The sequence below is a fragment of the Pocillopora verrucosa genome, chromosome 3 (genome assembly GCF_036669915.1).
Source record: "Pocillopora verrucosa isolate sample1 chromosome 3, ASM3666991v2, whole genome shotgun sequence".
NCBI classification, from domain to species: Eukaryota; Metazoa; Cnidaria; class Anthozoa; order Scleractinia; family Pocilloporidae; genus Pocillopora; species Pocillopora verrucosa.
Genome location: NC_089314.1, coordinates 4,567,120 through 4,592,119, shown reverse-complemented (window position 1 = coordinate 4,592,119; position 25,000 = coordinate 4,567,120). Strand labels below are relative to the sequence as shown.

Sequence of the window (25,000 nt, the reverse complement as noted above, 5' to 3'; positions counted from 1 at the left end):
ATGTGACCGTTTTTAATTCCCAAATAAACAGGTGAAAGTTGAACCAAAATCAGCTTCATCGAAAATTTGTTGTGTTGATTCAAATATCAGATTGTCAATTAGAATGATTGACATAAAGAAAAAATGGAGGCAGTAATTTTGATATTTGGACTGAAGGTGACAAGTATCATATTTTCTTGGACTGTAAGGTTTGCATGGGTGTAAGTACATGTTTATAAAATACCATTCAAGTAACTTCAAATTTTCTAGGAAAATTATCCAAAAAGATTTGTACTGGAAACAATTTCCAACTTTTCCAAGGTTTTGTGCTTTCCTGGCAAAGTTCTCATTTCAACTCAGAGTTTCTAGGACCTTACATACAATTGTAGTGTCATATGTTCTACTGCACAATGTACTACAGTGACTTAACAAATCTTGTCCAATTTCCATTCAAAAGCTTGTGGTTGCCTTTCTTTATCTCTAGTTTCTATTTAATAGAATTTTAGAATTTCCTAAATTAGTAGAAAACCATAAATTATTGTTGATAAAATCTACCTCTGTATATGTAATAAGATAATTGCCCCTACTGTAAGTCTAAAGCAGGTACCCCACCCTTAAAGTGACAGGTAGTGTAATGTAAAAAAAACCTCTCTCCTTCCACCACAAAATGTCTATTGCTTGCTAAGAATCTACCACAAAATTTACCAAAATTGACTTCCCCAAAGTCTGACCTAAAATAAATGTGTTCAAAATTTAAACATTAAAAAACGAGTTGGAGCCCAATGAAAGAGTCCCCTTAAATTGAGTAAATCTTGAGTAACGCTTTAAATCTACCTAATCTATGATGAAAACTATAAGAACCTTCCGTGGAAGGAACACTACAAAAATCACTAATCTATGGAAAGGTCTCAAATTTTATGTATCATGACCACACCCAATTTTGTGGCAAAATTCCAAAAAAAAAAGAAAAAAGGGGATCAAACAAAACCAGCATTACAGATATCAACATTGTTTCCATAAGTGAAGTTGTGCCTAGGCTGAATTAAAAAATTAAAAAAAGTCTTGAAATGTCTAGCTTCAACTAACATTTGAATCCATCCCTTGTCACTAACTGATTTAAACTAGGTTAGCTGAGAATAACTGAAAAAAACTGAGAGCAACATGTTCAACCAAGCAAGAGAAAGTAGGAGTGTTGACAGAACAAAAATTTGTGCTTATTTCATAGCCATTAATTAGCTTAAATTTTGAAAGTTAATTGATTTGCAATCCATTTTCAATTGATTTTTTCCAACCTCAATCACTTTCATTTTATCTTTGGTGTTGCCTGGGAGAGTGGACAATTATTTCCCAGTTCATTCAATCTAATGGCAGCTCGCTGTGATGCAAAAACTCACTTTAACAATTGTGACAAAGCTCCCTTAACTATCCCTAATGTCATGGTTCATGAATTCAAGCCACATGCTAAACTCAGCGAAACTCTAATCTTTAGCCAATAACAAATAAGACTGAAAAAAATATCAGTTTAAAAACAATTTCTTAACACAACATCCAATTCTTTTTACTCAGTTTGATAAAAATATGCAGCAAGAATTACCACTCATATCTTTAAAATTTTAAGAGCCAAAAACATCAGTAAAAAAACAACAAAAAACTGAAACAAAACCTAACAGGAACACAGCACCAGTGGAAAAGCATCAAAAATATTCTCTCAGACATCTGATGAAGGTACCAGTCCTGCTTGCGCCATCATTCCCCTGTATGGTCCTTGGAGTCTCAGATACTAAAAGAAAAGAAAAGGAAAATTTCATTAGCTACAACAAATTGTTCAAAACTTGCAAATTATTGTGAGTTTCAGTCAATGACTCCTTACACCACAAATGAAATGATCAAACCTCTCTATCCCTGTCTAATGCTTGTCACTCATGGACCAAGTGAGTGGTCTACAATGAGTGAGAAAAGTCATGCCATGCTCTACTCTTCTTTAAATTTTAAATTTCATTTACAGGGGAGCAGGGGTGGTACAGTGGTGAGAGTGCTTGCTCCCAAGAGTTTAGCCCAAGTTCGATTCCTAGACCTGGAGTCACATGAGGGTTGTGTTTGTTGTTTGTTCTTGTCCTTGCTCCAAGGTTTTTTCCTTGGGTTCTCCAGTTTTCCTCCCTCCACAAAAAACCAACATTCTAAATTCCAAATCGACATGGAAACATTGGACAAGAAGAGCTAGCTTGTGAAATGTCCACTGCTAAATCCCATTTATTTTATTTATCTCCCAATCTCCCCCATTTCAAAGTTTTATAATGTTAAAAAAATTGTCCCTAACTTTCAAGTAACTTATTGGAGACTAATTACTAGATTTCTGTTTATTATGTTAGAGGATTGTTGACCACCTACTAAGGTGAGGTGCGTCAATTACTATTATTGCCACTTGCTGAAGCTTGCCAACAAGTTTTCTGCGACTCAGTAATGAAGTATTAAATCAAAAAATAATATTAAAATCTAAAGGTCTGATATTTGCTTCCCTATGGAGTATTCAGATTATTCATTTTTTCCTATCTTTATGAAAAATAACTAAAAAGCTTATTAAAATAAATAACCTATTTACAGTGACTTTGTTGTAAAAAAATAATGGTAATAAAAATGACAAGCACAAGGTCATGAAGTGGGTTTCTCCTGTTTTTGTCAAATTCCACTGAATCAAATTCAAGAAATTGAAAATTGTCAAATTCAAGTCCTGAGCTCACACTGTACCTGTATGACTAAAGATGGTCCACCAGCCACAACTTCAGTTGGGAAACTGCTTAGAGGGCAGTTTTCAATGCTCATAATCTGCAATGCATTGCATAAAGCAAGTTCATAGGGAAGAGACTGAAGGCTGTCATTGTCATTGAGATACAGCTGTTCAAGGGATTCCATTTTACCTATTAAAAAGAATTTTAATAAACAGAGAAAACATAAAATAATAATCAACAATTCACAGTCTTAGTCTAAATGCTGAAATACTGTATATCCTAGGGGTTGCTTATTTAAAATTTCAGCTAAAAGGAGGCTCTTATTGGAAAAGAGGCCTGCTGTAATTGGCTATGCTGTTGCGGTGTCCCTGCCATTTTTTGTTTTTCTTTGTCATTTTCTTTCTTTTTTTTGTTTGTATCTATTATTTTGATTGTTGTTGTGTGGTGAAGGGGGATGCTTAATTAGAAACTTTCAATTCCTGTACTGATTCCACTTTAGTTGGAACTTTGAAAATTATAAAATAATGGCAATGTATTCAGGTCTTCCTTGTATCCCTTCTAGTTAAGAAAGAGAGGAAGGAGTGGGAGGGGGGGGGGGGGTGCTTTTTCGAGAGGGGCACTTGTTTTTTATTATGGCCTAAGGGGGAAGGCACTTATTTGGGGGAGTTCCCTTATTGGAGTAAATACGGTATATCATCATTATTCAGTTGATTGGAAGTCAAGCTGTGTGAATCTTGAGTGAGTGGTTACATACCTATTTCATCAGGAAGTTGAGTGAGGTCATTTTCACCAACACTTAGATATGAAACATTGGTGAGGTATCTGGTGAAAAGGAAAAGAAAAGAAACTTTAATTTTAATTTTCAAAGTAAATCTTTGGCTTAATAAAACAGGAGAAAAAAGGAATTTATAAACACAAACAAATCATTTCTGTAGTTTAATCATCATATGATCCTTCTTAACAAGTCAGTTTGTATCAGTGTTTTATATTTTTAAATCACAACTTTAACCCTAAAATCTTATGAGTAATTCTCTGTTCTGACAAAGTGAAACAATAAACATGTAAGTTAGATAAGCCCTGAAGCAGTTTTCTAAACTATTGCCATCTTTCTCCTTTGGATAACATTTATTCATTTACTTGTTGGGATGATGCCCAAGGCTTTAACATGGACTTAACATTTTCTAAGTAACTTACTTTCAGTTATAATATAAAAGCATTAAATATAATTTTGACAAAGATTTCACTAACCCTATTGATCTTGGAAGAGTTGTTAGATTGTTTGACTGCAGAACTAATCGCTCCAAACTCCTAAGAAAAGCTGGAAAAACAAAGAGTAAAAATTAAAGCTTCTGTACACAAGTTATCACATTTTTTTCCAAAAACAGAAGTTCAAATTTCTTATCAACCTGTCAATAACAATAAATATCACTCTAAATACCAATTTCATTTGGAAGTAACTCCAGCCTATTTTCCTCCAAGTCTAGTACTCTAAGTTTCTTTAGTTCACCCAAGCCACGTGGTAATCTCTGTAAAAGAAGATGACGTGAGAGTCAAAAATGAGAACAATCCTACAAGGCTAGAGTAGAGCTCCTCTCAAGAAAGAAATTTAATGATTACACAGTGTTTAATTCTTGACAGCACTCTGTTACAAGTTTAATGGTCTGCCTCTACATGAGGTTTTTAAAAAACCCTCTAATCACTTCAAAAAAATTCCTTCCCAGTATATGTTATTTGCCTGCTGTATTTCATTGTGAGAATCGTTTATCTACACACCAAAATGAGTCCAACAATGAGATACTTACTCTAAGAAGGTTATTACTGAGAATCAGAACTTCAAGGTTTGTAAGCCACTGAATATCCTCTGCAACAAGATAAATGACATTACATGCAAGACTAGAAAGTACTCAATTAAAATGACCCCAGAGTTTTCACATTAATGTTTATCTAAATCCTAAACAGGATTTGGATTCATACATTTTTACAATTTCAAAAGCCACATGGTTTAAACCTTTGTTGACATTTTGATAACTGTAGGATTTTTTGTCAGCAATTATGGTAAAATGAGTTGAAAGTAGCCAGCTGAAAATGGCAGACTAGCTGAGGGTTTTGGCTAGCTTCTGGCCCTTATTGACTTATTCCTCTACTTAATAAACTTGAATTCAATCAGTCAAATTTAATAAAGAGCATTTCAAATGAGGGTTGTAAGTTTGCCAGTTTTCTAAAGCAATGCTCACCAGAGAGTGTGGTGAGGTAAACCAGAGCAATTCCAAATTTCTGTAAACTCAAATGAAAACTGTAGTTCCACGGTTTTTCCCATATGTTGAAGTGATATAATCATTAAGATGACATACCTGGAAGCCTTGAAAGCTGGTTGGTTCCTAGGTTAAGCTCAACCAGACTAATCCAGCTGCCAAAATCTGAAAATAAAATATCATTGTGCTCAAAATGCAAAACATTCAAGAAGTGATAATTACACCATTTACAACATATTAAATGCTGAGTATGTTGTTTAGAGTGTCATAAAAAAATCAGTAATTCAAAAGTCTCTGATATTCTGGTGCAATGTATGGCTGTCTGTGATAAAAAAATATTTAAAACACTTACTAAATCTGGGCTTGAAAACACAGTTAAACATGGCCAAATTTTAGTTTTAAAGTTGATGCCTTTAATTGACAAAATTTAGTGACATGAATGTACTCTCTCCTTGAAACTTCAATTTAAGTTCATGGAGAATAATGAATTCAATAAGGGTACCACCCATGTACACAGTTTTGGTTTCACGTACAACAAAGCATGCTTGTAACCAACAGGAAAATAGTGCAAGAGAGTCAGAAGAGTCTTAATTTTGCAGAATGATCTCAGACATAAAAGAGTCACTTAAAAAGGGGAACGTTCATCACTATCCAGACATCAATAACATTTAACGATCAAGGGATTCTGCTATTAGAAAAATAACAACATGCACATGTTTTTACCCAATGGCAGTGCTGCTATTTGATTCTCTTTCATGTTTAGCTTTGTCTGTAAAGAAGCGAAAAGTTCTCAGTATAGGGTCAGATTAAAAGTTCACATTACTATAAATTAGTTACTAGATAACAGATACATTAGATAATTAAATTAGTTAGATTAAATCTGTATTGTAACTTACAATACTCTGTTTACAATGACAGTTATTCCAGTACTCCCTTGATTACATACATATTTTTTGATCAAATTAAATCATTTTATGAAATTAACCCTTTAACTCCCAAGATCTCATTAGTAATTCTCTTTACTGTCTGCCAAATGATTCTTATTATGTTAGATTGGAGAATTTGGTGTAGGATCAATTAGTAATCCCATATTTGATGTTTTTCTTTATTCTCATCACTTGTCTGTGTGATATTGTATAGATATTGTAAGGAGGAATTCTGCCTTGGTCACTCACAGGAGTTAAAGGGTTCATGTTCTATATTTGTTGTCGTGTATGGAAAATAGAGACATCCATTGGTCAGTTTATGGTACACTTCTTCTACAATGCACATAGTAAAAAAGAAAAAAAAACAATAAAAAAAAAAACACTTGACACTGGTCTTTTTGATACTTTTTCCAACTGACAACACATGATCCTTATTTGTGGGGAGTGACAAGGGGTTTAAGCAAAGGAGTTGGAGTTATACAGGAGAACGGAAGGAAAAGATATTTGAAAAGGTGGAAAGGTGAAGAAAAATTGTTGTAAAAATACAAACATTCATCTGATGTGTTTGCCCATACATGAGACAAAACATTTGTCTGATGTGTTTGCCCATACATGAGACAATAGGGGAATGAAAGGCTCGGAGGGCAGTAAGGCAGGGAACAGAAGGCAGAACATTCTCACCACACTGTCACCTCAATTTGTCTGCCATTCTTCATTTCATGTCACCACTCTCTCCAAATATCATTTGGCTGATACCCAGATATACAAATATGGCATTACTGGAAAGTTTTTATATATCAACAACAACTAACTAGGACTTTATTTCAAGCCTTGAACATGTTGATCCTATTGAAGGATGATTGTATCAAAATGAGAAAAAGTATGATCTATTAATCATTATAATTATCTTACCAAATACTTTGCTTTTGAAAAGGCTCCAAATGGAATTTTCTGTACTTTGTTGTGTTCCATGGTAAAAGTCTGACAGTAAAGGAGGTAATTTAGTAACTATAGATTACCAGTTATGTCAGTGTAAACAAAAAAATAACATAATTGTAGTTATAGTGAAACTAAGATATACCTGGTTTGACAGTGAAGAAGACAAAGTGAGAGTATATTACACACCCAGAAAAATACCCACCTGCAAAGAGTTGCAACCCTCTTCCCTTATTTTTCTTTTAATTAATAAAAACTCTATAAAAATTAAAGCTTATTATAACCTACTTGAACTGCAGCAAATTGCTTGGGTGGCCCAGTTGGGAAATGTTCAAAGTTATTCCTGGACAAGGTGACATTGTTCAACATTTTCAAGCAATGAAGAAGATTATCCTTAAAATCAAGAGAAAAATGTTAGCTGCTGATATAAGTAATCCCTAAAATCACACTCAAATGTAGTTGACAATCTTAACATCTCAATTAAAAGTATTAAATACAAAAAAATCTGTTCCATTAAGATAGTTTCCATTGACACTAAAGTTGAAATTAAGCACAGTATGGTTGAGAAAGAGTTTCAACAATGCTGTAAGGTTGAATTGGACTGAGAGAAAAGCCAAAGAATTGTTGGAATAGGGCTACTTTGTTGCTCTCCTAGCAAGCTGGCGTTATAGGAATGAATACAGGAAGGAAGGAAGGAATGCAGGTAAAGAGCTTTAGGGTCAGGCTTAATCCCTGTCAGACTTTCAGATTGGTCTCTCTTTCATCTTCATCTGACAGTTTCATTAGAGATTTCTCTCTCTAAATCTTTGTAAAACACAATTTGTTGACAATACAACCTAAATGTCCTTACTGGTAGTTCAGAGACATTGTTGCCTTCAATATTGAACTCATCAATCTTTGTGCAATTTGCTAAAGATGCAGGCACTGCAGAGAGCTGATTGTATCTGTTGAAAAAAAAAAGACTTCCTTTTAGAAGTAAATATCAGTTTCCACCCCATTTATTCTACATCAAGGTGACTATACCTTGCCTCTTCTTGACTGTCAGTGGTTATTTTTTGTAATACTCTATATCATCCAATTTCACAATGATCATGGTCACTTTTATCTTGAAAAGCACCCAGCAAAAACAACAGAACATTTTTTTTTCATACATATTGTTATTGACATTGCTCAAAAACAATGCTTTTCATGGCTTTGTCAGCACTCAGTAACAAAATACAATTCTATAGTTTTGCAAGTATACATGCTGTATGTTCACATTTTTTAAAGACAAATAGCAAAGTATACTTTGTTATGCATGCTCTCCACTTAATGTTGTTAAAGGAACTATTTAATCAATGCAGTTGTCAAACCTACCTGAGCCCCAACCTGGTCATTTCAGTCAAGTTACCTATCGTGTCAGGTATTTCAGGAATATCATTATGTTGAAGATCAAGTGATGTCATTTGGACACAATTTCCAATTTCTGCACATTCAAAAGACACAGTTAGTAAAGAGGTCAGATTATTATCTAACAACCTTGCAGGAACTGTATTATCAGCAGTACATCTCAGCACCATTCGATCTGCATTTTTCAATGCTGTCATGCACAATCACCATTTTTAGCTGGTTAACTTCACAATAACCAATTTAGTGTTTACGATTTTGCAAACTTTATGTTGTATTTAAAATCAAATCTCTGTAATGGTTAAAATGACAAGACTCCTCTGGCTCTGATCTACAGCTGTGTCGAGCCAACTGGAAGCTGTAACTGATTTTTGGCAGTGACTTTCCTTCAAAGATTGTTGTTTAACTTGGTGAAAGACATGTATGACTGTCTGACAGACAGAAAAAAAAAACTGACCAACAAACAGACAGACAGACTGACTGATTTACCCACTGATTAACTGACTGAATGACCTTCTGACTGAGTCATTGACCAATTGCCAGACTGACTGACCGACTGACAGACCAACCAACTCATTGACCAATTGGCTGACTGACTGACTGATGGATGATAGAGCCATAAACTACTACTAACAATAACTAACCTCTAGGAAGACTTGTGATGTTGTTGTGAGAAACATCCAGGGTAAGAAGATGAACAAGCTGACCTGCAAAAAAACATACCATGATTAGGCTGATTAGCCTGCCTGTGCTTTCTTTTATTACCACCAACCTGGACCTTAGTGACTTTCCAAAAAAATTGTGAATTGAAATGTATGCCTTCTGAACAGTACAGTTTATAATCCACCAAACTCAGCTGACTTTTCGTTTAGTAAGGCAAAGTGTAGCTAGTCTCACTTATCACTTAAAATTACCTATGACAGCGGGTAACTCTTTAATCTTGTTCTCTCTGAGGCTCAATCTCTCAAGGAGCTGTTTATGGAAAAAAAGAGACAGTGAGGGACATCTAGAATTACATATTACACATAAATTTAAATGAGATATTTTCATAGCTCACAAGTTTCACCACATTGATCATTAAACTGCACATGAATAGGACATCACAAGACGAAGAATATGTGATGCAGTAAATGCTTAGTGCATTCTACAGCTGTGTTATCAATCCCATGAAACTGGGTGCCAAGGTCTGAAAAGCTTTTATACAGGTTATGCAAGTTGTCTAAAATCAAAAGTTGGTCACCAAGAATACCTGGGCTTTGCTAGGGCATAAAATTCCTATTAATAAGTATTCTCTTGTACACTACCATAAATATATAATTTTCAGCTCTCTCTACATTCAACACCACAAAGATTATTCTTTCCCTTTGTTTGTCTTTTCCTGGGTGGGGTTCAATTTTGAATCTATGGCAATTAACAAAGGAAACTGGGTTGTGCCTAATTACCAATGCTCAATTATGCAATAATCTCAACTGAAACATGCGTACCAAAATTAATTAACAAGGTGGTGGCAAATTTGTGATACAAAATGTGGAAAAAAAAAAAATCCTGACTTACTCTTAAATTTCCAATTCCAGCTTCAACTATGACAAGTCTATTAAATCTAAGGAATAGAGTTGTTAACGATACAAGCTGATATACCACTGGTGGAATCTGAAGGAATAAATAATATCAATAAAAAGTCAGTAGATTTTAGATATAAATCAAGTACAGTATATGTGTAAGAGACCAATTATATTGTTCCCATGGTAAGCTTGTTTGTAATACAAGTTAAAATAGTTTGATTCTGATGTCACCTGGTAGAAGCAGCAGCCACAAAATTAATGTGCTGGATTCCTGGCCACAAAATCCAGCTTTACATCATGGCTATTTATTGTATCCCTTGATTTGCAATTGAGCTATAATAGGTCAATTTCACACACCTACATTTTTGCACGTTAAGACAGGAAAATGGTACCTCTTTCATCTTGTTATGTCTCAAGTCCAGAAGTTTTAGATTCTTAAGCTTTACCACAGTATCTGTTAAAAAACCCCATGTTTGACATCAATTCACTTATCAAGAAAATCCATGATGCTATGATTTACACCATTTAAAAAGAATAGTAGGAGAAGAAATAAAGCCTTTCAAAGGAAACAGGAGATATATGATTCCATAAAAGCAATTCTAAAATGATCGCCTGAATAGTGAAAAGTGCAACAAATTGTCTCTGATTCACAAAGCTTTTAGATAAGTACAGAAAACTCTCCCAACAAATAAGATGCTACTTAATCCATGGTATTTTCTTATGCTTCATGCAGTGTGCTAGTTTATACTTTGAGTTTTCATCAGCTCCTTCCCATATTTTTCTCTGTTGTGAATGGCTGCAGTTATTGCTTTGGCTTCGGTGTAAGTTTATGACAATCAATTGAACGTCAAACTACATCATCTACATGTACATCATGTATCGTCACATAAAATTCTACTCCCTTTCCACACTCAGTATCTAAGTCACTGTTTTCACTCAACAGTTCAATGGTAACACAATTATGATTAATCTAAACTTGCAAAACAAAGTTGCATAAAACTTTAATAATTATTAAGCTAGAATTGAATTTATTAACCTGGTAAGTCAGTCAAGTTGTTTTCATTCAGTGCCAGTTTCTCTAAATTTTTCAACATCCCAACCTCAGGTGGAAGAGTTGCAATTTTGTTTCCATACAAGTAGAGTTCCTTCAATTGGGTCAGCTGAAAAGAAAACAAAGATCAAAAATATTTATAAGAGAAAGTTAGACCTCCACAAGAGGCTTCCAGTCAGTTACTAAGTAAGTCAGTCAGTCAGTCAGTTTCTTAGTTAGTTAGTTAGTTAGTCAGTCAGTAATCAGTTGTTCAGTAGGTCAGTCAGTTATTCAATTAGTATGTGAGTCAGTTGCTCAGTTAGTCAGTAAGTCAGTCAGTTGGTCATTCTGTCATCTGGTCAGTTAGTGGACTAGTTAGTCAGTCTGTCAGTTGGTCTGTCAGTGAGTGAGTCAGTTAGTTAGGAGACAGTCAGCTTTTAGGTTCATTGATAAATTAGTTGGCAAGTAGATCAGTCAGTCCATCCAACAGTCAGGTAAGTCCTCTGGTCTAGCAGCTGATTCTTTGGTATGTCAGTCAGACATACAGTCGGCTGTAATTAGTCAATCAATCACTCAGACAAACACTCATACCTCTTTGAGCTCCTTAGGAATGGCTGTAACCTGAAAACAAAAACAAAATCATTTTTGCATAGCATTACAAATTTTTTTTGCAAACTTTTCAAGGAAAGGAAAGACTCATCCAAACAGAGAAGTCTCCCCAACAGTTTTACAATCTTGCTTGGATGGCCACTTTTTTCTGCCTCAAAATTAAATTCAAGGATCAGTTAAACCATATTTTTGTAACTTGTTTCTCTTAGCTGAATTAAATGGCCCCATGGTGGCTCTATTCATAGAGATGGAAGCTTAGGGTTATTTCCATTCGGTACTAAATCAGCAACATCTAGCTTGTCCAATGTAAAAAAAAAAGTGCCTTCTACAACATGTACCAAGATATCATGGCTAATTCTCTCAATGACGATTGACTCTCTTATGAGGGTTAATGTTACATCAAGAAAATGTAACCTTAACCCTTTAACTCCCAAGATCTGATTGTTAATTCTCCCTTCTAGTTGCTACACATTTCCTTGTGAATAGGTTGCGAGAATTTGGTGTTAGATCAAGATAACAACTCATTCCTGATAAGTTTGAGTATTCTCATTACTTGTTTGCTAGATAATGTATGGATATCATAGGGGGAGAAATTACATGTTATTCACTTCTGGGAGTTATTGGTCATTTCTGTGATTCTTGTTATCTTTCTGAATCATATTGTACTTGAATTGCTAGGAAAATTTACAAACTGAATAGTTTTGGGAGCAAATTTTACACTTCATGTTTGAAAAACTGGCTTTGATATCTTTCTCCCATAACCTTTTTTGTGTCTTGTGATAGCAATTTTTTTTCCCTTAGAAGTTCATGCCATTATTATAAAATAACTCAAATCATTTTAACCCTTTAAATCCTGTGAGTGATCAAGACAGAATTTCTCATTACAATATCAAAATAATATCAAGCAAACAAGTGACCAGGAAAATTAAAAATATCACATTGAGGATTATCAGTTGATCCAACACCAAAATTCCCCAAATTAATATCATAAGAATTGTCTAGTGGACAGGAGAATTGCTATCAGGAATGAAAGACTTAAAAAAAGAGCTTACAGTGATAAATACTGTTTTTCCCAGTGGGAGGAGGGTTCCCCACTGATGACAGAGAATATTTTCTTTTGAAAAGAATAAAACGAGAAGTCAATTTCTCTATATGTTCGTGAGATTATGATTTCTGAAATAATCCTTCTTGGTGATTAATTAAGTTTTTTAAAGACTGTTTGTTCATCTGTAGTTTGAATTCAATGTAGGAATGCTCTGAATGATTAAATCTTAATTAATAGGTTTTTCTTATAGAGACAAAAATTCACACTCAGATGTAAATGTCAAGGCTAACTTTAAATTAAATTATAAAAATTTATGTTAATTATTGAAACAAATGTGTATTGAACATTATTTTGGTGCTTTGATAACCAGATTGAAACACATCTCATAATTGAATCATAGAATATTTTCAAAACAATATGATGTTTTCATGCACAGCCCTGAGCACATCAACACAGACCAATAATATTACAAAAAAATTAAAAACGAAAAATCTTTGATTCACTTAGGATAATTTGAAATTGTCAATGGATATCCTTGAAATACGGCTTTTAAATTTATTGTTGCCAATGCTTTAGTTGACTTTATGATTAAAATCACTTCATTACACAATTGTAAATTAAAAACTCCAGTGAAATTGTCATGCAAGGTGAGACTGTGTTCTTTTGTGATCAAGAGCTACACAGTGAATATTCAATTTTCAGGAAAGCTTCCAATCTCTTATTTATATGCTTAAATGTCAAACAAAATTCTGCTTAGCTTAACAAAGCTTTCTTTCCTGATAGATATGTCACACTGGCTAAAGTTCAGCTAAAATCAATAAGATAGTAGTTTAGCTCCCGAAGACAGGTGTTACCAGTTCTCCACTGTGTCGAATATTCAGCACAAGTCAAAAACACAACCATGTTATGATCATCTTTTATAATCACGCCCTAGCACATATTCCCTGCTAGCTGATTTTCCTCAAAAGTTTAATTCGTGAGAAGAAAAAAAAATTATCGGCAACGAAATTTGACCAGCTGCAATCAAATACCCCAGAGGCAAAAGTGTAGATTTTTATCCCGGAAATCTAGCAGCTCACTTGATATCTGCTAGCTTGGTTTCTTGGAAGTTTGGTTACAAGCCCACTAAGGGTACATCGCGGCCGATTAAGTTGCTCTTATGCGATACACTTGAGAAAAATTTTTGACTCGGACAAAACTGTTGATCTGGATAATCGAACAATATGCAGCCCACCTCCAAAATTTAGTTCCAGTTTAATTATTACGAATATTAGATTAAAAAATTCTTACCGCTGCTTTGCTAAGATCTAGGTGCGTGGATCCTTCTTCGCGGCATTTCATAATTGCCTTGTGCACATCCTTCCGAAAGAGTGAGAAAAAAAGTTACAAGTAAATATAGCTAATGACCAATACAAGCTCACTAACAAAAATTATATACATTCCCGTTCTCTCAGAAGAATGCAAACTTGGCGAGCATAACAAAATGTTTTTGTCCACATCTTACCAAATCTGGTGTCGATTTTTTCTTCTTCGCTGCTGACTGAGCTTTCTTCGCTCCAGGAAGAGCAACTTTGACCACTCTTTCTTTCTTGGAGTCATCGTGTTTGCCACTTTTCGAATGCGATGTTCCTGACGATATACTTGTTGCTCCCTCATCTAACATCCCCGTATTCACAGAATCACCGCTCTCGTTGGTATGATTCATGTTCGTTAGATCTGGGGAATCAGAGTCAGCTCTGGTTTTTGTTCCGCGTCTCATCACTCTGAGAAAATAATCGCTGATCAACTCCAATCGGTCAAGCTTGTAAACCTCGGTTGCTGATAACTGCTCATCAAAAATTTTACACTCAGAATACACTTCACTGTCTATTCGAATGAAGTATTCAAAAATCGTTTTATCGAGAATACATCTTATTGCGTAAAATCTTGAAGGAAGCTGGCAACGAGGTAGTCATCGTGTTGACCGGAAAGAAAGTGACTCCGTAGCAGTCCAAAACCAAATAAACACAAAGTTACTGGGAGAAACTTCAGTTGGAAGACATGACACTTCTCACTGCTGCTCTTCCAGTGGACTGGAGCAGAATTCACAGGAAATATCAATAATGGCCTCCTTTTGGTAATCCTCAAACGGGTCCTTACCCAGGGATACTGAGGTCTTTCACACTAAAATATTAATTGCAGCTGGTAAATGATTTTACACTTCAACTTAATTTCATTAAACTTTGCAAAATATTTCATTAGTTTTCAGCTCATATTATATTTTTTCAGTTGACCCGAAGAAAAATTTTACTTTAATACGAGATCTAAGAGAATCCCTTAGGGGACGGGGAGGCTCCTTTGGGTACCCCCGCCAGTGAAAGTAGAACATTTGCTCGAGAGTCGGTTGAATGTTAACGGTAAGTAACAATTGTTTTCGCGCTTTTTTCCACTTTACTGGTTTGAGTTGAGTTTTTCTTTGAAGAAGTCATCTTGCTGTCTTATATTTTGCTTAAATTACGGTTTGTCTAAAATCCTCCCCTTATACCTGAGCAAATCATCTTCATTTTCTGCTTAATGATGACTCTTGGAGTCCTCCAGTAGAAAAAGTCATCAGCAGGTACATCGTTGAACTACTCAAATTTGTCAATTGAAATTCATTATTTCTTTTGTAGAATATAAAAATGTCAGAGCAGGATCAAAGGGAGAAGATTAGCGCTTGGTTAAGCAGTACTGACGCTAAGAGAGAGTTCTTCCTGAATAGTGGTGATCTGGACATGCTGAACTACCAACACCGTCAAATGGAACCTCCTGTGAGAGGAAGACCCGTGAAACTATGGAATCCTAAAGATTTAGAGAAAGCGGCAATAGAGAAGTACGGGAAGAAAGAATTCCTAGCCAAGCTTGACAGAAGGGCTCGTCGAAAGCCGAATCATTGTGCAATTTTCAACAATGGAAAGGAATCTATTGAGATTAAACACACAGAGGGAAAGAAGAGAAAGAGAGCACTGAGCAAGGATAGTGATGACGGTAATGATAATGGTGATGACGAGTCCTATGGTGGACTTGAGGAGCTTTGTGTTGTTATAAAGAAATGTAATAAGGAGCAGCTGGAGCAGATTGTAACACTTATGGCGCAAACTGATTCTTCATTTTTGGAACTTTTTAAGAAGGTAAAGCTAGTTTCCTTGTTACCAAGATCAAAATTCCAGACAGCCTATCCAGAGCTTGCAAAGCTCCTTTCTACAGAAAAAGATGATAATGACTCAGGTCATACAGAATGCATAGATGATGATGATGACAAAGAAGGAGGAGATGATGACAAGAGAGCTTCAAATATGGATTTAGAAGGGTCGTGGACTCTGAGTATTGTAACACCTACTCGTAGAAAAGGTGAAGAAGGGTCATTAGATATAATTTTTTTCAGCTCAGGGTCCAGTGTCGATGGCAGTATTTGTTTTCCATCTTCATGTTGTTTAGGGGATATTGTGGGATTCAAAACAAACGGCACAATGGAGGACACAAACATTTGTTTTGAGACAAGAAGTGAATCAAAGCGTGAATGGTACACTGGTGTACTACAAACTTTTATTTCAAGAGATGAAGATGGAGTTCAAGTTTCAGGGTCTTTTTGGCCAGGTTTCAAAAAGCAAGATTTACCAAATACAATACATTTTACTGGAAGAAAAGCTGGGGCTACAACAGCTAAAATCCAATGAGGAAACATAATAGCATTTTTTCTTTTTCTGCTTGAACCGGTTTTCTTGATTTTTGTTCAAATATAAAAAATTAACTTGGAATATCCCAAATTATGATTGAGCTTCCAATATGCAACAGGAGTAATGAGAAATCTTAACTTTGTAACAAGCAATTTTGTTTAAAAAGAAATTCCCACTTACATGCTAAGGCTGTTCTATGTCTAGATAAAAAACACAAAGCTTTTGCAATCTTTTCCAAACAGAATATTTCTAAATTAAGCGGGTTTGATTATTATTTTGTGATTTCTAGGAGGTGGCAGTTACTTTGTGGAAAGATAGTAAGTTAATACTTCCGGTCAAAGAGGATAGGATTTTTTAAATTGGATGATGGATAACCTTTAAATCTTGATTATTACCTTTTACTCAGTTTTTTAGAGATAATGTTGATTTGAAACTTAATTTGGTCCAGGAGATATCTTAGAGAAGATAACAATAGTATGGTTTTTTTTTCATTTATAATTTAAATCTTTTTATCATTTTGTTTTCTTGGATTATCAATAGTGATTGCAAAGTCTTGCATAAACAATTTTGTATGTATAGGAATGCAATTTTTTGTGGATTGTGTAGTTTCCATAATTGTCTGTTGTGTATATAGACATATTATTATACATTAAACTCACTATCTCTTTTCTGATTGGTGGAAAGTTTACAGGACCCCAAGGACAACAGTGTTACACACTGATGGGTTTTTCAATCCTGTATAAAAATTCGTTATTATTATTATTATTATTATTACCATGAATTTTCAAAATCAGGGCTGGGAATGTCATCTAGCTGCAGATTATAGAATAATCATGTCAAGGACACTCAAGGCCATGAGTAATCATGTCATGTATGACTGTGGTGCATGATTTCTAAGGGTTATTATGTCAAATTCACATGCTGTGTGCTGTTTGCTGATTTATATATATATATATATATATATATATATATATATTTACTCATTTAGAAATAAATTATTAATTCCACTTACTGTCATGACCATTTTTTTTGTTCAATGTGTTGTAAACAATTATTACATTTGGTTTTTGTGATATCCAGAATAATCAAGGTCTCTGTGGGGGTTATCAGCCTCAGGCTTTCAGCATTGGCTGATAACCCCTACCTTGACCTTGAGTATTCAGGATAACACTAAAACCTCGTTCAATAAGTGTTTATTCTATGGTCCAATTATATCTAGCAGTGCAGTCCTTCTGCAGCAAGATAAGGGAATGTTATTGATGGAATTCCATTGAACAGCTAGATGAGAAACCTATTGCTAAATTAAGATGTAGTTATTGTTTTGTTGCCTGTTGTTATATGATTGGTTCATTCTGTTTTGCAAATGTGTTAGTATTTTTACCAATGTAACCTTGGTCAAATTGAGAGTTAACTCCAATGGGAAATTATCATCAGCTCACTCCATGCAAAAGAGGTAGAAAGAATTGAAATGTTTCCTTTGAAGTATTTCGTATCTCCTTAGCTTATCCCTTACGTTATACAGGGAACGGCGGGCCAAGCGCTCAGAACGAAGAGGGATTGGTACGATATAGCGCATGTCACGCAAACCAAGTTAGCCGAATTTCTCTAGCTGACGAAATACGCCACCTCCAACAGTCTCTATGATTTTCTGAAGGGAAAAAAACCAGTTTGTGTATATTTTTGTGGATTAGGTGAAGTACACCTGAAGGGAAAAGGTAGAACTGTGAAAGATAAACAGGTGGAATAGCTGAGAAAGTTAAAATTAGAAGTCACGCGATCCAAGTGGGTTGGCCATATGACTTGACTAGTACTCATTCTCCCTGAGTTCTGCCAATGCCAAATATGGCAGCCAGAATTGCGCAAGTTTTGCTCCCACATGGCGGAAATGCTACATTGTGATTGGTTAAAGCCACGTGGGCTCTAATCGGCAGAGGAAACCTTGGTGCTATTCGCAGGAATGCATTGTTCCTGAAAAGATTTTAGTCTTTTGATGGATTCTTTAAGACGTTTTGCCTTTTAATCTAAAGAAAATTAGTCCAAAATTTTAAGTGAACGTTTCGAGATGTGCATTTAGAATGCTAGCGATTCCAGAAGAGCCTAGTGAAATGAGGTAAGCGTTGTTCTAAAGTCACCAGGGACGCGATAGTTCGTGTGGTCGCGAAGCGATTACGTGTTACAAGAATTTTTTACCACGGAAGTTCTCTATTTGTTCGTTTATCGTATTGAGCTGATGAAGATTGTTTGTTCAGTATTAAAGACGAATTGTAATTCTTCGTTTTTTTCATAGACGTAGCGAACATTTTTTCGAGAAAAGATGTGTACTGCGTTGTGAAATATTTTTGCAATTTACTTTCGTATTTTTTGACGTGAATTTCATTGATCGTGAGTGTTTGTGATCGTGATCGATTGAATGCCTCTGCTAGCTCTTTGAACGATGTTAGCATTTATTGCCTTTTCGATTATTAAAAAGTAAACGGCCTATATGATTTAAACTGAGACTAAAGTATCCTTGTAAATAATTTATCTGAGTACTGTATGGTTCGATTACAGTCATTATTTGGCTTAAATACAGTCGATCATTCCTTTCAGTTTTTGAAAGGCACTTCAAAGAAGGCGAATACATTTTTGTCCAAGAATGCCTCAACGCTTTTTGTTTTTTGTTTTGGATTGGTTTTCGTCTATTCACTTTTTAATGCCTTTAGAAGTATATGTACGTATTGAGTTAGTAAAGAGCTGAAGTATAAAATAACTTCAAGAATCGATACAAGTCAGTGCCTTGTACAACCCACTATGTTTCGCTTCTTTTCTTTTCACTTTTGTCTTAAACGAGAGCAAATGATGATTATGTGTTCTATTCTTTTCATGGGATCATTATTGATAAGAAAAGATTTTGATCTGTGAAACACTGATTCAGAGGTTTTTTCCTGTTTTCTTCCTTCATCCAATTGTTCCTTTGCTTTTGATGAGGTCTGTTCATTGTAATAGAGAAGTTTCATAAGGGTGCCAATACTCCAAAAGCAAAATAATTTAAACAGCCAATTAGATTGGAGATTAACATAATCAGTAGCCAATGAGATCTCAAGGTAAAAATAGGCACCTAAAGGGTGGAAAAGGGCAAGATAACGAGGTATTATTGGTTAAACTTCCCATTTGATTGGTTGTGAGAGAAATGCAAGTTTTTTTAGACCAGTCATAGCTAAGTAAAACAAAACAAGTCAGTCCTGGATTACTTTCGATACTTGACTGAAATTTGCTTCAAAAGCATTTTTTGTTTCCTCTCTCAGATTGTGGGGCAGCCCCCCTCCTTTCAGCAGGGACTCTCTATTTGATGACTTTTCACCATCCTTTTTGGAATATGATGTTGCTGCTGAGGTTGAATGGTAAGCAACTCATGACTGGGTTTTTTTTTTTCATTTTTAGATGTTCCACACAAACAAGATTGATCATTTTGATTATTTCCATAGCTTTTATTTTAACCTTGTCCAGAAGTCCAGGGTTGTTAAAAAAATAAGCCTGATAGATGAGCCAGATTGTGAACTTTTGATAATATGATGGTTTTTGTGGTGAGGAATGAAAAAATTAATGTTAGGTGCTCATAGCAATCTGTTTCAGAAAACTTTTTGTTTGATCAACTAATATTTTGGCCTGTACCATGTTTAGCACATACATAATATAGACCAAACAGTCAGATAGAGGCTTAACTAAGGGTTATTAAGGCACAATTTTTTTTTGTTAGTGGCCAAGGATTTGACAGGGAGGATGAATTAATGAATTGCTGGTACAGCGAGTCAACTTCAGCTGCGTCTTCAGTGGATTCCTCCGAATATAACTCAGATAATGAAATTATTGACATAGAGTCAGAAGGTGCAAAGATGGCTTCTTTTTCGGTGAGGATGATAGGGATATTTTGAGTTTTGATTCATGAATGATGTTGTAGCCAGATAATGAATTGGCCTGGTCTAGTCACTATTGACTTTCTTTTTTTTATCTATGAAGAGAAAAACTGATCAAGGGTACTATGGTGTAACCCATGTGAACTCCCATCATGTCCCAGAATGTTGCACTAAAGTTGCCTTTTTGCTTGTTACTCACATGTACAAGCACTGTATTAGAAGGAAAGAGATTTTTTCAATAAATGCTTCATGCTTCATGCCATTAACCCTTTAAATCCCAGATAAAAAAAAAATTGTCATTCTCCTTACTGTCAACCATAAAATTCTTATAATGTTAGTTCAGAGCATTTAATATTGGATCAACTAATTATCCCCCAAAGCGATGTTTTTCTTTATTCTCATCATTCATCTGGTTGATATTGTATTGATATTGTAAGGAAAAATTCTGTCTTGGTCACTCATGGGAGTTAAAGGGTTAACACTGCAGAACTACTTTTCACGAGATATCCTCAATCCTTCTCCTTTACTCCAGTTGCTTATCTAAAATAAACATGTGTTTTTTGGTCGTTGTTCTTTTAAAGGCTGTTACCTTTTTTGGGATTTGTTTATCTACTAAAATAACCATTATCCAATTTGTTTAAATGTATTTTCCTTGTAGGGTTCATATTTAGATATCAGTGAATTAGAGAGGAAATGTAAAGGTTAGTGTTCAACTCTCCACTTTTTAGTTTATTGCAATTGACTATCTGCAATTATTCATTATAAATTGATTCAAATAGTACATGCACTCTGATTGGCCATAAAACCATTTTAAATGAGCGTATGTAAACACAGTTTTCGTTCCTCTTTCATTAGTTATTTTATAAAAGAAATGTAACTGGTTTCAGTGTTTACATAGCCTGATGTAAACACTTGGGAGGTTGGGAGAACATGAGATAAGCTGGAAACCTCTCCGCTTCACATCGTGGTTTCCTACGCTTATCTCGTGTTCTCCCAACCTCCTGCATATTTACATCAGGCTATGTAAACACGGAAACCATTTTACATTTCTTCAATAGTGTTCATTTGAGATCAGAGATTGGAGAGGTTTCCATTTTTTTGAAGGTTTGCTATAAATCAAAAATAAATCGTCTTTTAACCAAAACAAGCTCCAATGAAATAAAAACAGATGAACATATTCCCAAAGTTAAATAACAAAAATCATAGTTTTAATCAGAATGTATTCAAACAGGAATTTCATGATGAATCACAGAGGAAATGTTTTCTCCAGGCATTTGTTTACTGATGTCAAAAGCATGAATTTGAAGCATGCTCATGCAAATTAATTTGTTTACACAAATTTACTATAACAGCTATTTTATAAATAAAGTAATTCCTTGATTTTAACCATTACTCTTTGTTTTCTTTCCCAGAATTAAAAGCTCTAGAAAGCAGCTCCCACAGTTGGAGTAGACATTGCAGCAGAAAAAGGAATCAACAGAAAACTGAAAGGAGTAAAAGCTCTACATTAGTGGATGATTTATTACAGATAAGTAAAAAGGAAGCAGAAAAGAATTCGAGTTCAGCTTCAAGTAAATCCTTGTGTCCATGCCAAAAGATAAAGAATTCCATGGAGTTTGGTTTAAGTTGGTAAGTGAGTCTGGGAATAGCAATAACCCTTTCACTCCTATTAGTGATAAACATGTAACTTTTCCTTATCATATCCATACATTATCCGGCAAACAGTTAATGAGAATACTCAAACTTATTAGGTAGAATTTTTATAAGAAAATGTGGAAGGGAGAATCAGCAATCAGATGTATTTAAAATTAAGTCCTGTTCTCAATTGGTCATTAAAAAAAAAGAAAGAGAGACAGATGCAGTATGAATTGCCTGGCAGACTGTGTAAAATGTTTAACCGCATTTGGTAAGCTCATGCTGCAGAGCACTGGGGGAGGTGGAGGGTTCAAGCCCTAGACCAGACCAACACTCAAGGTTTTAAAATATTAGAGGGGAATGTGCTGCCTTTGCTTCAACATGGGCAAAGGATAAGGATGATAAGCCATAGGCCCTGTCTCCTGTCTCTACTCTGTATTTGTTAGCAGGGGATGTTAAAGAACTCAGGCACTTCTCACCAAGAGTAGGGAATGTAGCCCCTGATGTTGTGGCCTAGCCCTGTCATTGTTTAAAACTGGGCCAGCCTGTCTTAATATCACAATTACATTACATTTCATCTTGAATTTTCCATTTTACCTTAAAAATAAATGAGTTGGCCTGAATAAAGGAAATGGAATTATCCGAATATTCCACGGGGAAAGCCCATAATTGTAATAATGAGACAAAGCCTTTGGTTGATTATGTCATTTTTTTTGATGGAGGATTTGGATTCTAAACTCAGAGGCATCCTCCTTTGTTCCAGTGGCTGTGTTCAACAGTGCACAGTTCCACAACAGACCTGGAGGTAAAACAATGGATGTTAAATCCCAAGCATGCTTTGGTTCTATAAGCATGCTTGCTATGAGCTTTGTCCAACATGACAAACATGAGAACTGTTATTCAAGTCCATACTTTTTGCTGGGTAATCCTTGTTCTAAACTAAACAAACAGTTTAGGGTGATATTCACTTCAATTGGCATTTTGGGTTAGAATTGTCTTCTGTTACAAAATTTTGTTTCCAACTGTGTATTCAAAGGAATAGGAAATCCTTTATTGTGCTTGTTTTAAAGCCATATTTTTTTGAATTGGAAGTTTTTCTTAGGCACTCACCTACTCTGAATGGAAGGGTTCACTCTCACATTGGAATCACATTGAGTAGTCGTTGCATTTAATAAGTGCTACTGATAGTATATTCCTTTCTGTAAGATTTCTCTAATAAAAAAAATTAACCCTTCTACTGCAACAAACTCAAAAGTAATTCTGCTTTGTTTTGCCACACTTTTCTTATTTTGTTAGCTCTGTTGTTTAATTGGTGATTTGATGATGTTTAATTGGTGTTAAATCAAGTATCCTCTCTTGGTTGATATTTTTCTTTATTCTCATGACCTCACTGTTTGCTATTGTATTGGTATTGTAAGGAGAAATTATTCTTTGGTCCTTCCTGGGAGTGAAAGGATTAGTGGGAGGGGAGATGAGATGTTATTAAGTCTGGAGATTCCTGTGCTTACCAGGGAAAATTCTTGTTTCTGCCTAACCCTTTAACTGCTATGCTTGACCAAGATGGTATTTCTCCTAACAATATAAGTAAATTATCAAGCAGACAAGTGATGAGAATTGGGGATTATAAGTTGATCCATTGCCAAATTCTCCAAATTAAGATCACAAGAATTGTATGGCAGATAGTGACGCTGCCCCTGTATGAATTCGTGGACACTTCACTTACTTACTGTTAAACAAATCACCAATGATACTCATCTTGACTGAGTTGTAAAAAATTTCCTTTCCCCAAGAGTTGGTTTTGAGAAAAAGAAAAAAAATGTTAAGGATAAAGAGAATACAGAAAACCGAAAGCTCACATGTTCAATTTATTTTAGGAACAAAATGTCATCAGATAATCAAGTTGAGGCAGTTGAATTGCTGACAAGAGTTGCTTCAATGACCATGGGACTAAGAGAACAAATGGACATCATTAAGATAATAAATCCGGAGGCAACTGTCCTTCCAACAGACACAGAATTTGAAATAGGTAACTATGGCATTTGACTGAAAATGAAATTTCCCTGAAGTATCTTTTTATCATGAAACTACTCTTGTTGCAAGTATAGTTTTAAAATATGTGGACAGGTAACAAATGAAAAATTAAATAACTATTGTCAAGGAAACTAAGGATTTCATGAATCATTTTTGCTGAATCTCTTTCAGATATTGAGTCGTTTAATGAAGCTAAATTTGAAAGAATACACAGATACATTAAGGACCATCTCTCTAGAGATTCTTGTCCTCTGTGCTCAGGTAATATTTAAGCTCTCATTTATTTATTTATTTATTTTATTATTTGGTTTGTTTTATTGACAACTTGTTTTGGCCTCCACCTGGAGCAATCATCAATTGAGTGTTGAAAGTAAGGCAGGATTGCTGAAACTTGCACCATGTAGCCAGTTTATCTGATTGAAAACTAATTTTAAACCAATCGTGACTTGGTCACAAAAGTCATTGCCACATGTTACTGATGGTCAGAAGGGATAGAACATAACAAATTCTTGATGAATCGAATGAGACAAGATTGGTAGATAGCATTTTTAAAATTTTTTTAACATCATGTTGAGAAATAACTTTGGCTGCCATTTTTTTTTTATTTTTTATTTTTTTTACCAGAATCAACGTCAGAAACATGCAGACAGAATTCAAATTTCACCCATAGGAAGCATTCAAAGGTAAAAATTTTAATGGTGTTGAAAAAAGGTGAAATTGAGAGAGGAAAACTGGTGGTCACAGCTGCAGTTTGCAGAATGCTGTTCTAAAATGAACCTTCTGTAGTTGATGATCTTGTTTTGCAACAAGTTCTCTGTAGTTGAGACGTTAGAACCTTGGTAATGAAATAGGAAGGTCAAAGTTTCAGTTAAATGAATTTCAGAGAGTGTTTTAATATCTTTCTTTACTCAACAGCTAAGTTAAGATTTAAAAGTGCATTAGTGAGGTGAAAATGGCATATCTTCTGTTTCAGTTTTTTATAAATTACATGAGCTCACCATAAGGTGTGTTTCTTTCAGAGAAAACCTAGGGGAACTCTTAGTATGAAAAGAATTTCAAGAAAATCCTCCAAACATAAAGGCTTGTTGAAACGAGTTCACAGACAAATGTTAAAAGAACAGAAAAGTGGTCTCTTTCAGAATGAGGAGGTGAGATTACATGTCTTTGGAAGACAATTATAATTCATTTTTAGAGAATCCCTTAAGGTAAACCCAAGAATTTTAAACTATGTCATTGAAAAAGTATATGTTTTTTCATTTTTACATGTTGAAATAATTATTCTGAGGAATAACCAA

The 25,000-nt window shown here is 34.8% G+C and overlaps 3 protein-coding genes across 4 annotated transcripts in view; 2 read left to right on the top strand and 1 right to left on the bottom strand.

Moving 5' to 3' along the window:
* Positions 1–14,506, bottom strand: part of LOC131796520 (leucine-rich repeat protein soc-2 homolog) — a 14,961-nt gene extending 455 nt beyond the window's left edge. The window contains exons 1-20 of the mRNA XM_059114113.2: positions 13,956–14,506; positions 13,742–13,810; positions 11,389–11,418; positions 10,804–10,927; positions 10,160–10,221; positions 9,760–9,855; positions 9,120–9,177; positions 8,850–8,912; positions 8,176–8,284; positions 7,670–7,763; positions 7,108–7,212; positions 6,796–6,864; positions 5,681–5,726; positions 5,057–5,122; positions 4,508–4,566; positions 4,144–4,231; positions 3,954–4,023; positions 3,460–3,527; positions 2,725–2,894; positions 1–1,759 (exon numbers count right to left, since the gene is read on the bottom strand). The exon at positions 1–1,759 is cut by the window's left edge and continues 455 nt beyond it. Of these exons, the coding sequence (XP_058970096.2) occupies positions 1,688–1,759; positions 2,725–2,894; positions 3,460–3,527; positions 3,954–4,023; positions 4,144–4,231; positions 4,508–4,566; positions 5,057–5,122; positions 5,681–5,726; positions 6,796–6,864; positions 7,108–7,212; positions 7,670–7,763; positions 8,176–8,284; positions 8,850–8,912; positions 9,120–9,177; positions 9,760–9,855; positions 10,160–10,221; positions 10,804–10,927; positions 11,389–11,418; positions 13,742–13,810; positions 13,956–14,210 (1,773 nt within the window). The 5' untranslated portion in view covers positions 14,211–14,506 and the 3' untranslated portion in view covers positions 1–1,687. The remainder of the gene's footprint in view (positions 1,760–2,724; positions 2,895–3,459; positions 3,528–3,953; positions 4,024–4,143; positions 4,232–4,507; positions 4,567–5,056; positions 5,123–5,680; positions 5,727–6,795; positions 6,865–7,107; positions 7,213–7,669; positions 7,764–8,175; positions 8,285–8,849; positions 8,913–9,119; positions 9,178–9,759; positions 9,856–10,159; positions 10,222–10,803; positions 10,928–11,388; positions 11,419–13,741; positions 13,811–13,955) is intronic.
* A 307-nt stretch (positions 14,507–14,813) lies between these two features.
* On the top strand, positions 14,814–17,077 carry LOC131796564 (uncharacterized). 2 transcript variants are annotated; one of them, XM_059114163.2, is made up of 2 exons: positions 14,814–14,847; positions 15,103–17,077. In XM_059114163.2, the coding sequence occupies exons 1-2, from the start codon at positions 14,839–14,841 to the stop codon at positions 16,144–16,146; spliced, it is 1,053 nt and encodes a 350-aa protein (XP_058970146.2). In that variant the 5' UTR covers positions 14,814–14,838; the 3' UTR covers positions 16,147–17,077. The 2 variants fall into 2 exon arrangements, with proteins under 2 accessions (XP_058970146.2, XP_058970148.2); XM_059114165.2 differs by lacking the exon at positions 14,814–14,847 and adding an exon at positions 14,869–14,949.
* Positions 17,078–18,083: 1,006 nt separating this feature from the next.
* The window catches only part of LOC131796489 (protein FAM199X-like), a 7,162-nt gene continuing 245 nt past the window's right edge, over positions 18,084–25,000 (top strand). Inside the window, exons 1-9 of the mRNA XM_059114078.2 lie at positions 18,084–18,256; positions 19,431–19,526; positions 19,883–20,033; positions 20,698–20,740; positions 21,452–21,668; positions 23,549–23,700; positions 23,877–23,966; positions 24,330–24,388; positions 24,725–24,853. Coding sequence (XP_058970061.2) covers positions 18,222–18,256; positions 19,431–19,526; positions 19,883–20,033; positions 20,698–20,740; positions 21,452–21,668; positions 23,549–23,700; positions 23,877–23,966; positions 24,330–24,388; positions 24,725–24,853 — 972 coding nt within the window. The 5' untranslated portion in view covers positions 18,084–18,221. The remainder of the gene's footprint in view (positions 18,257–19,430; positions 19,527–19,882; positions 20,034–20,697; positions 20,741–21,451; positions 21,669–23,548; positions 23,701–23,876; positions 23,967–24,329; positions 24,389–24,724; positions 24,854–25,000) is intronic.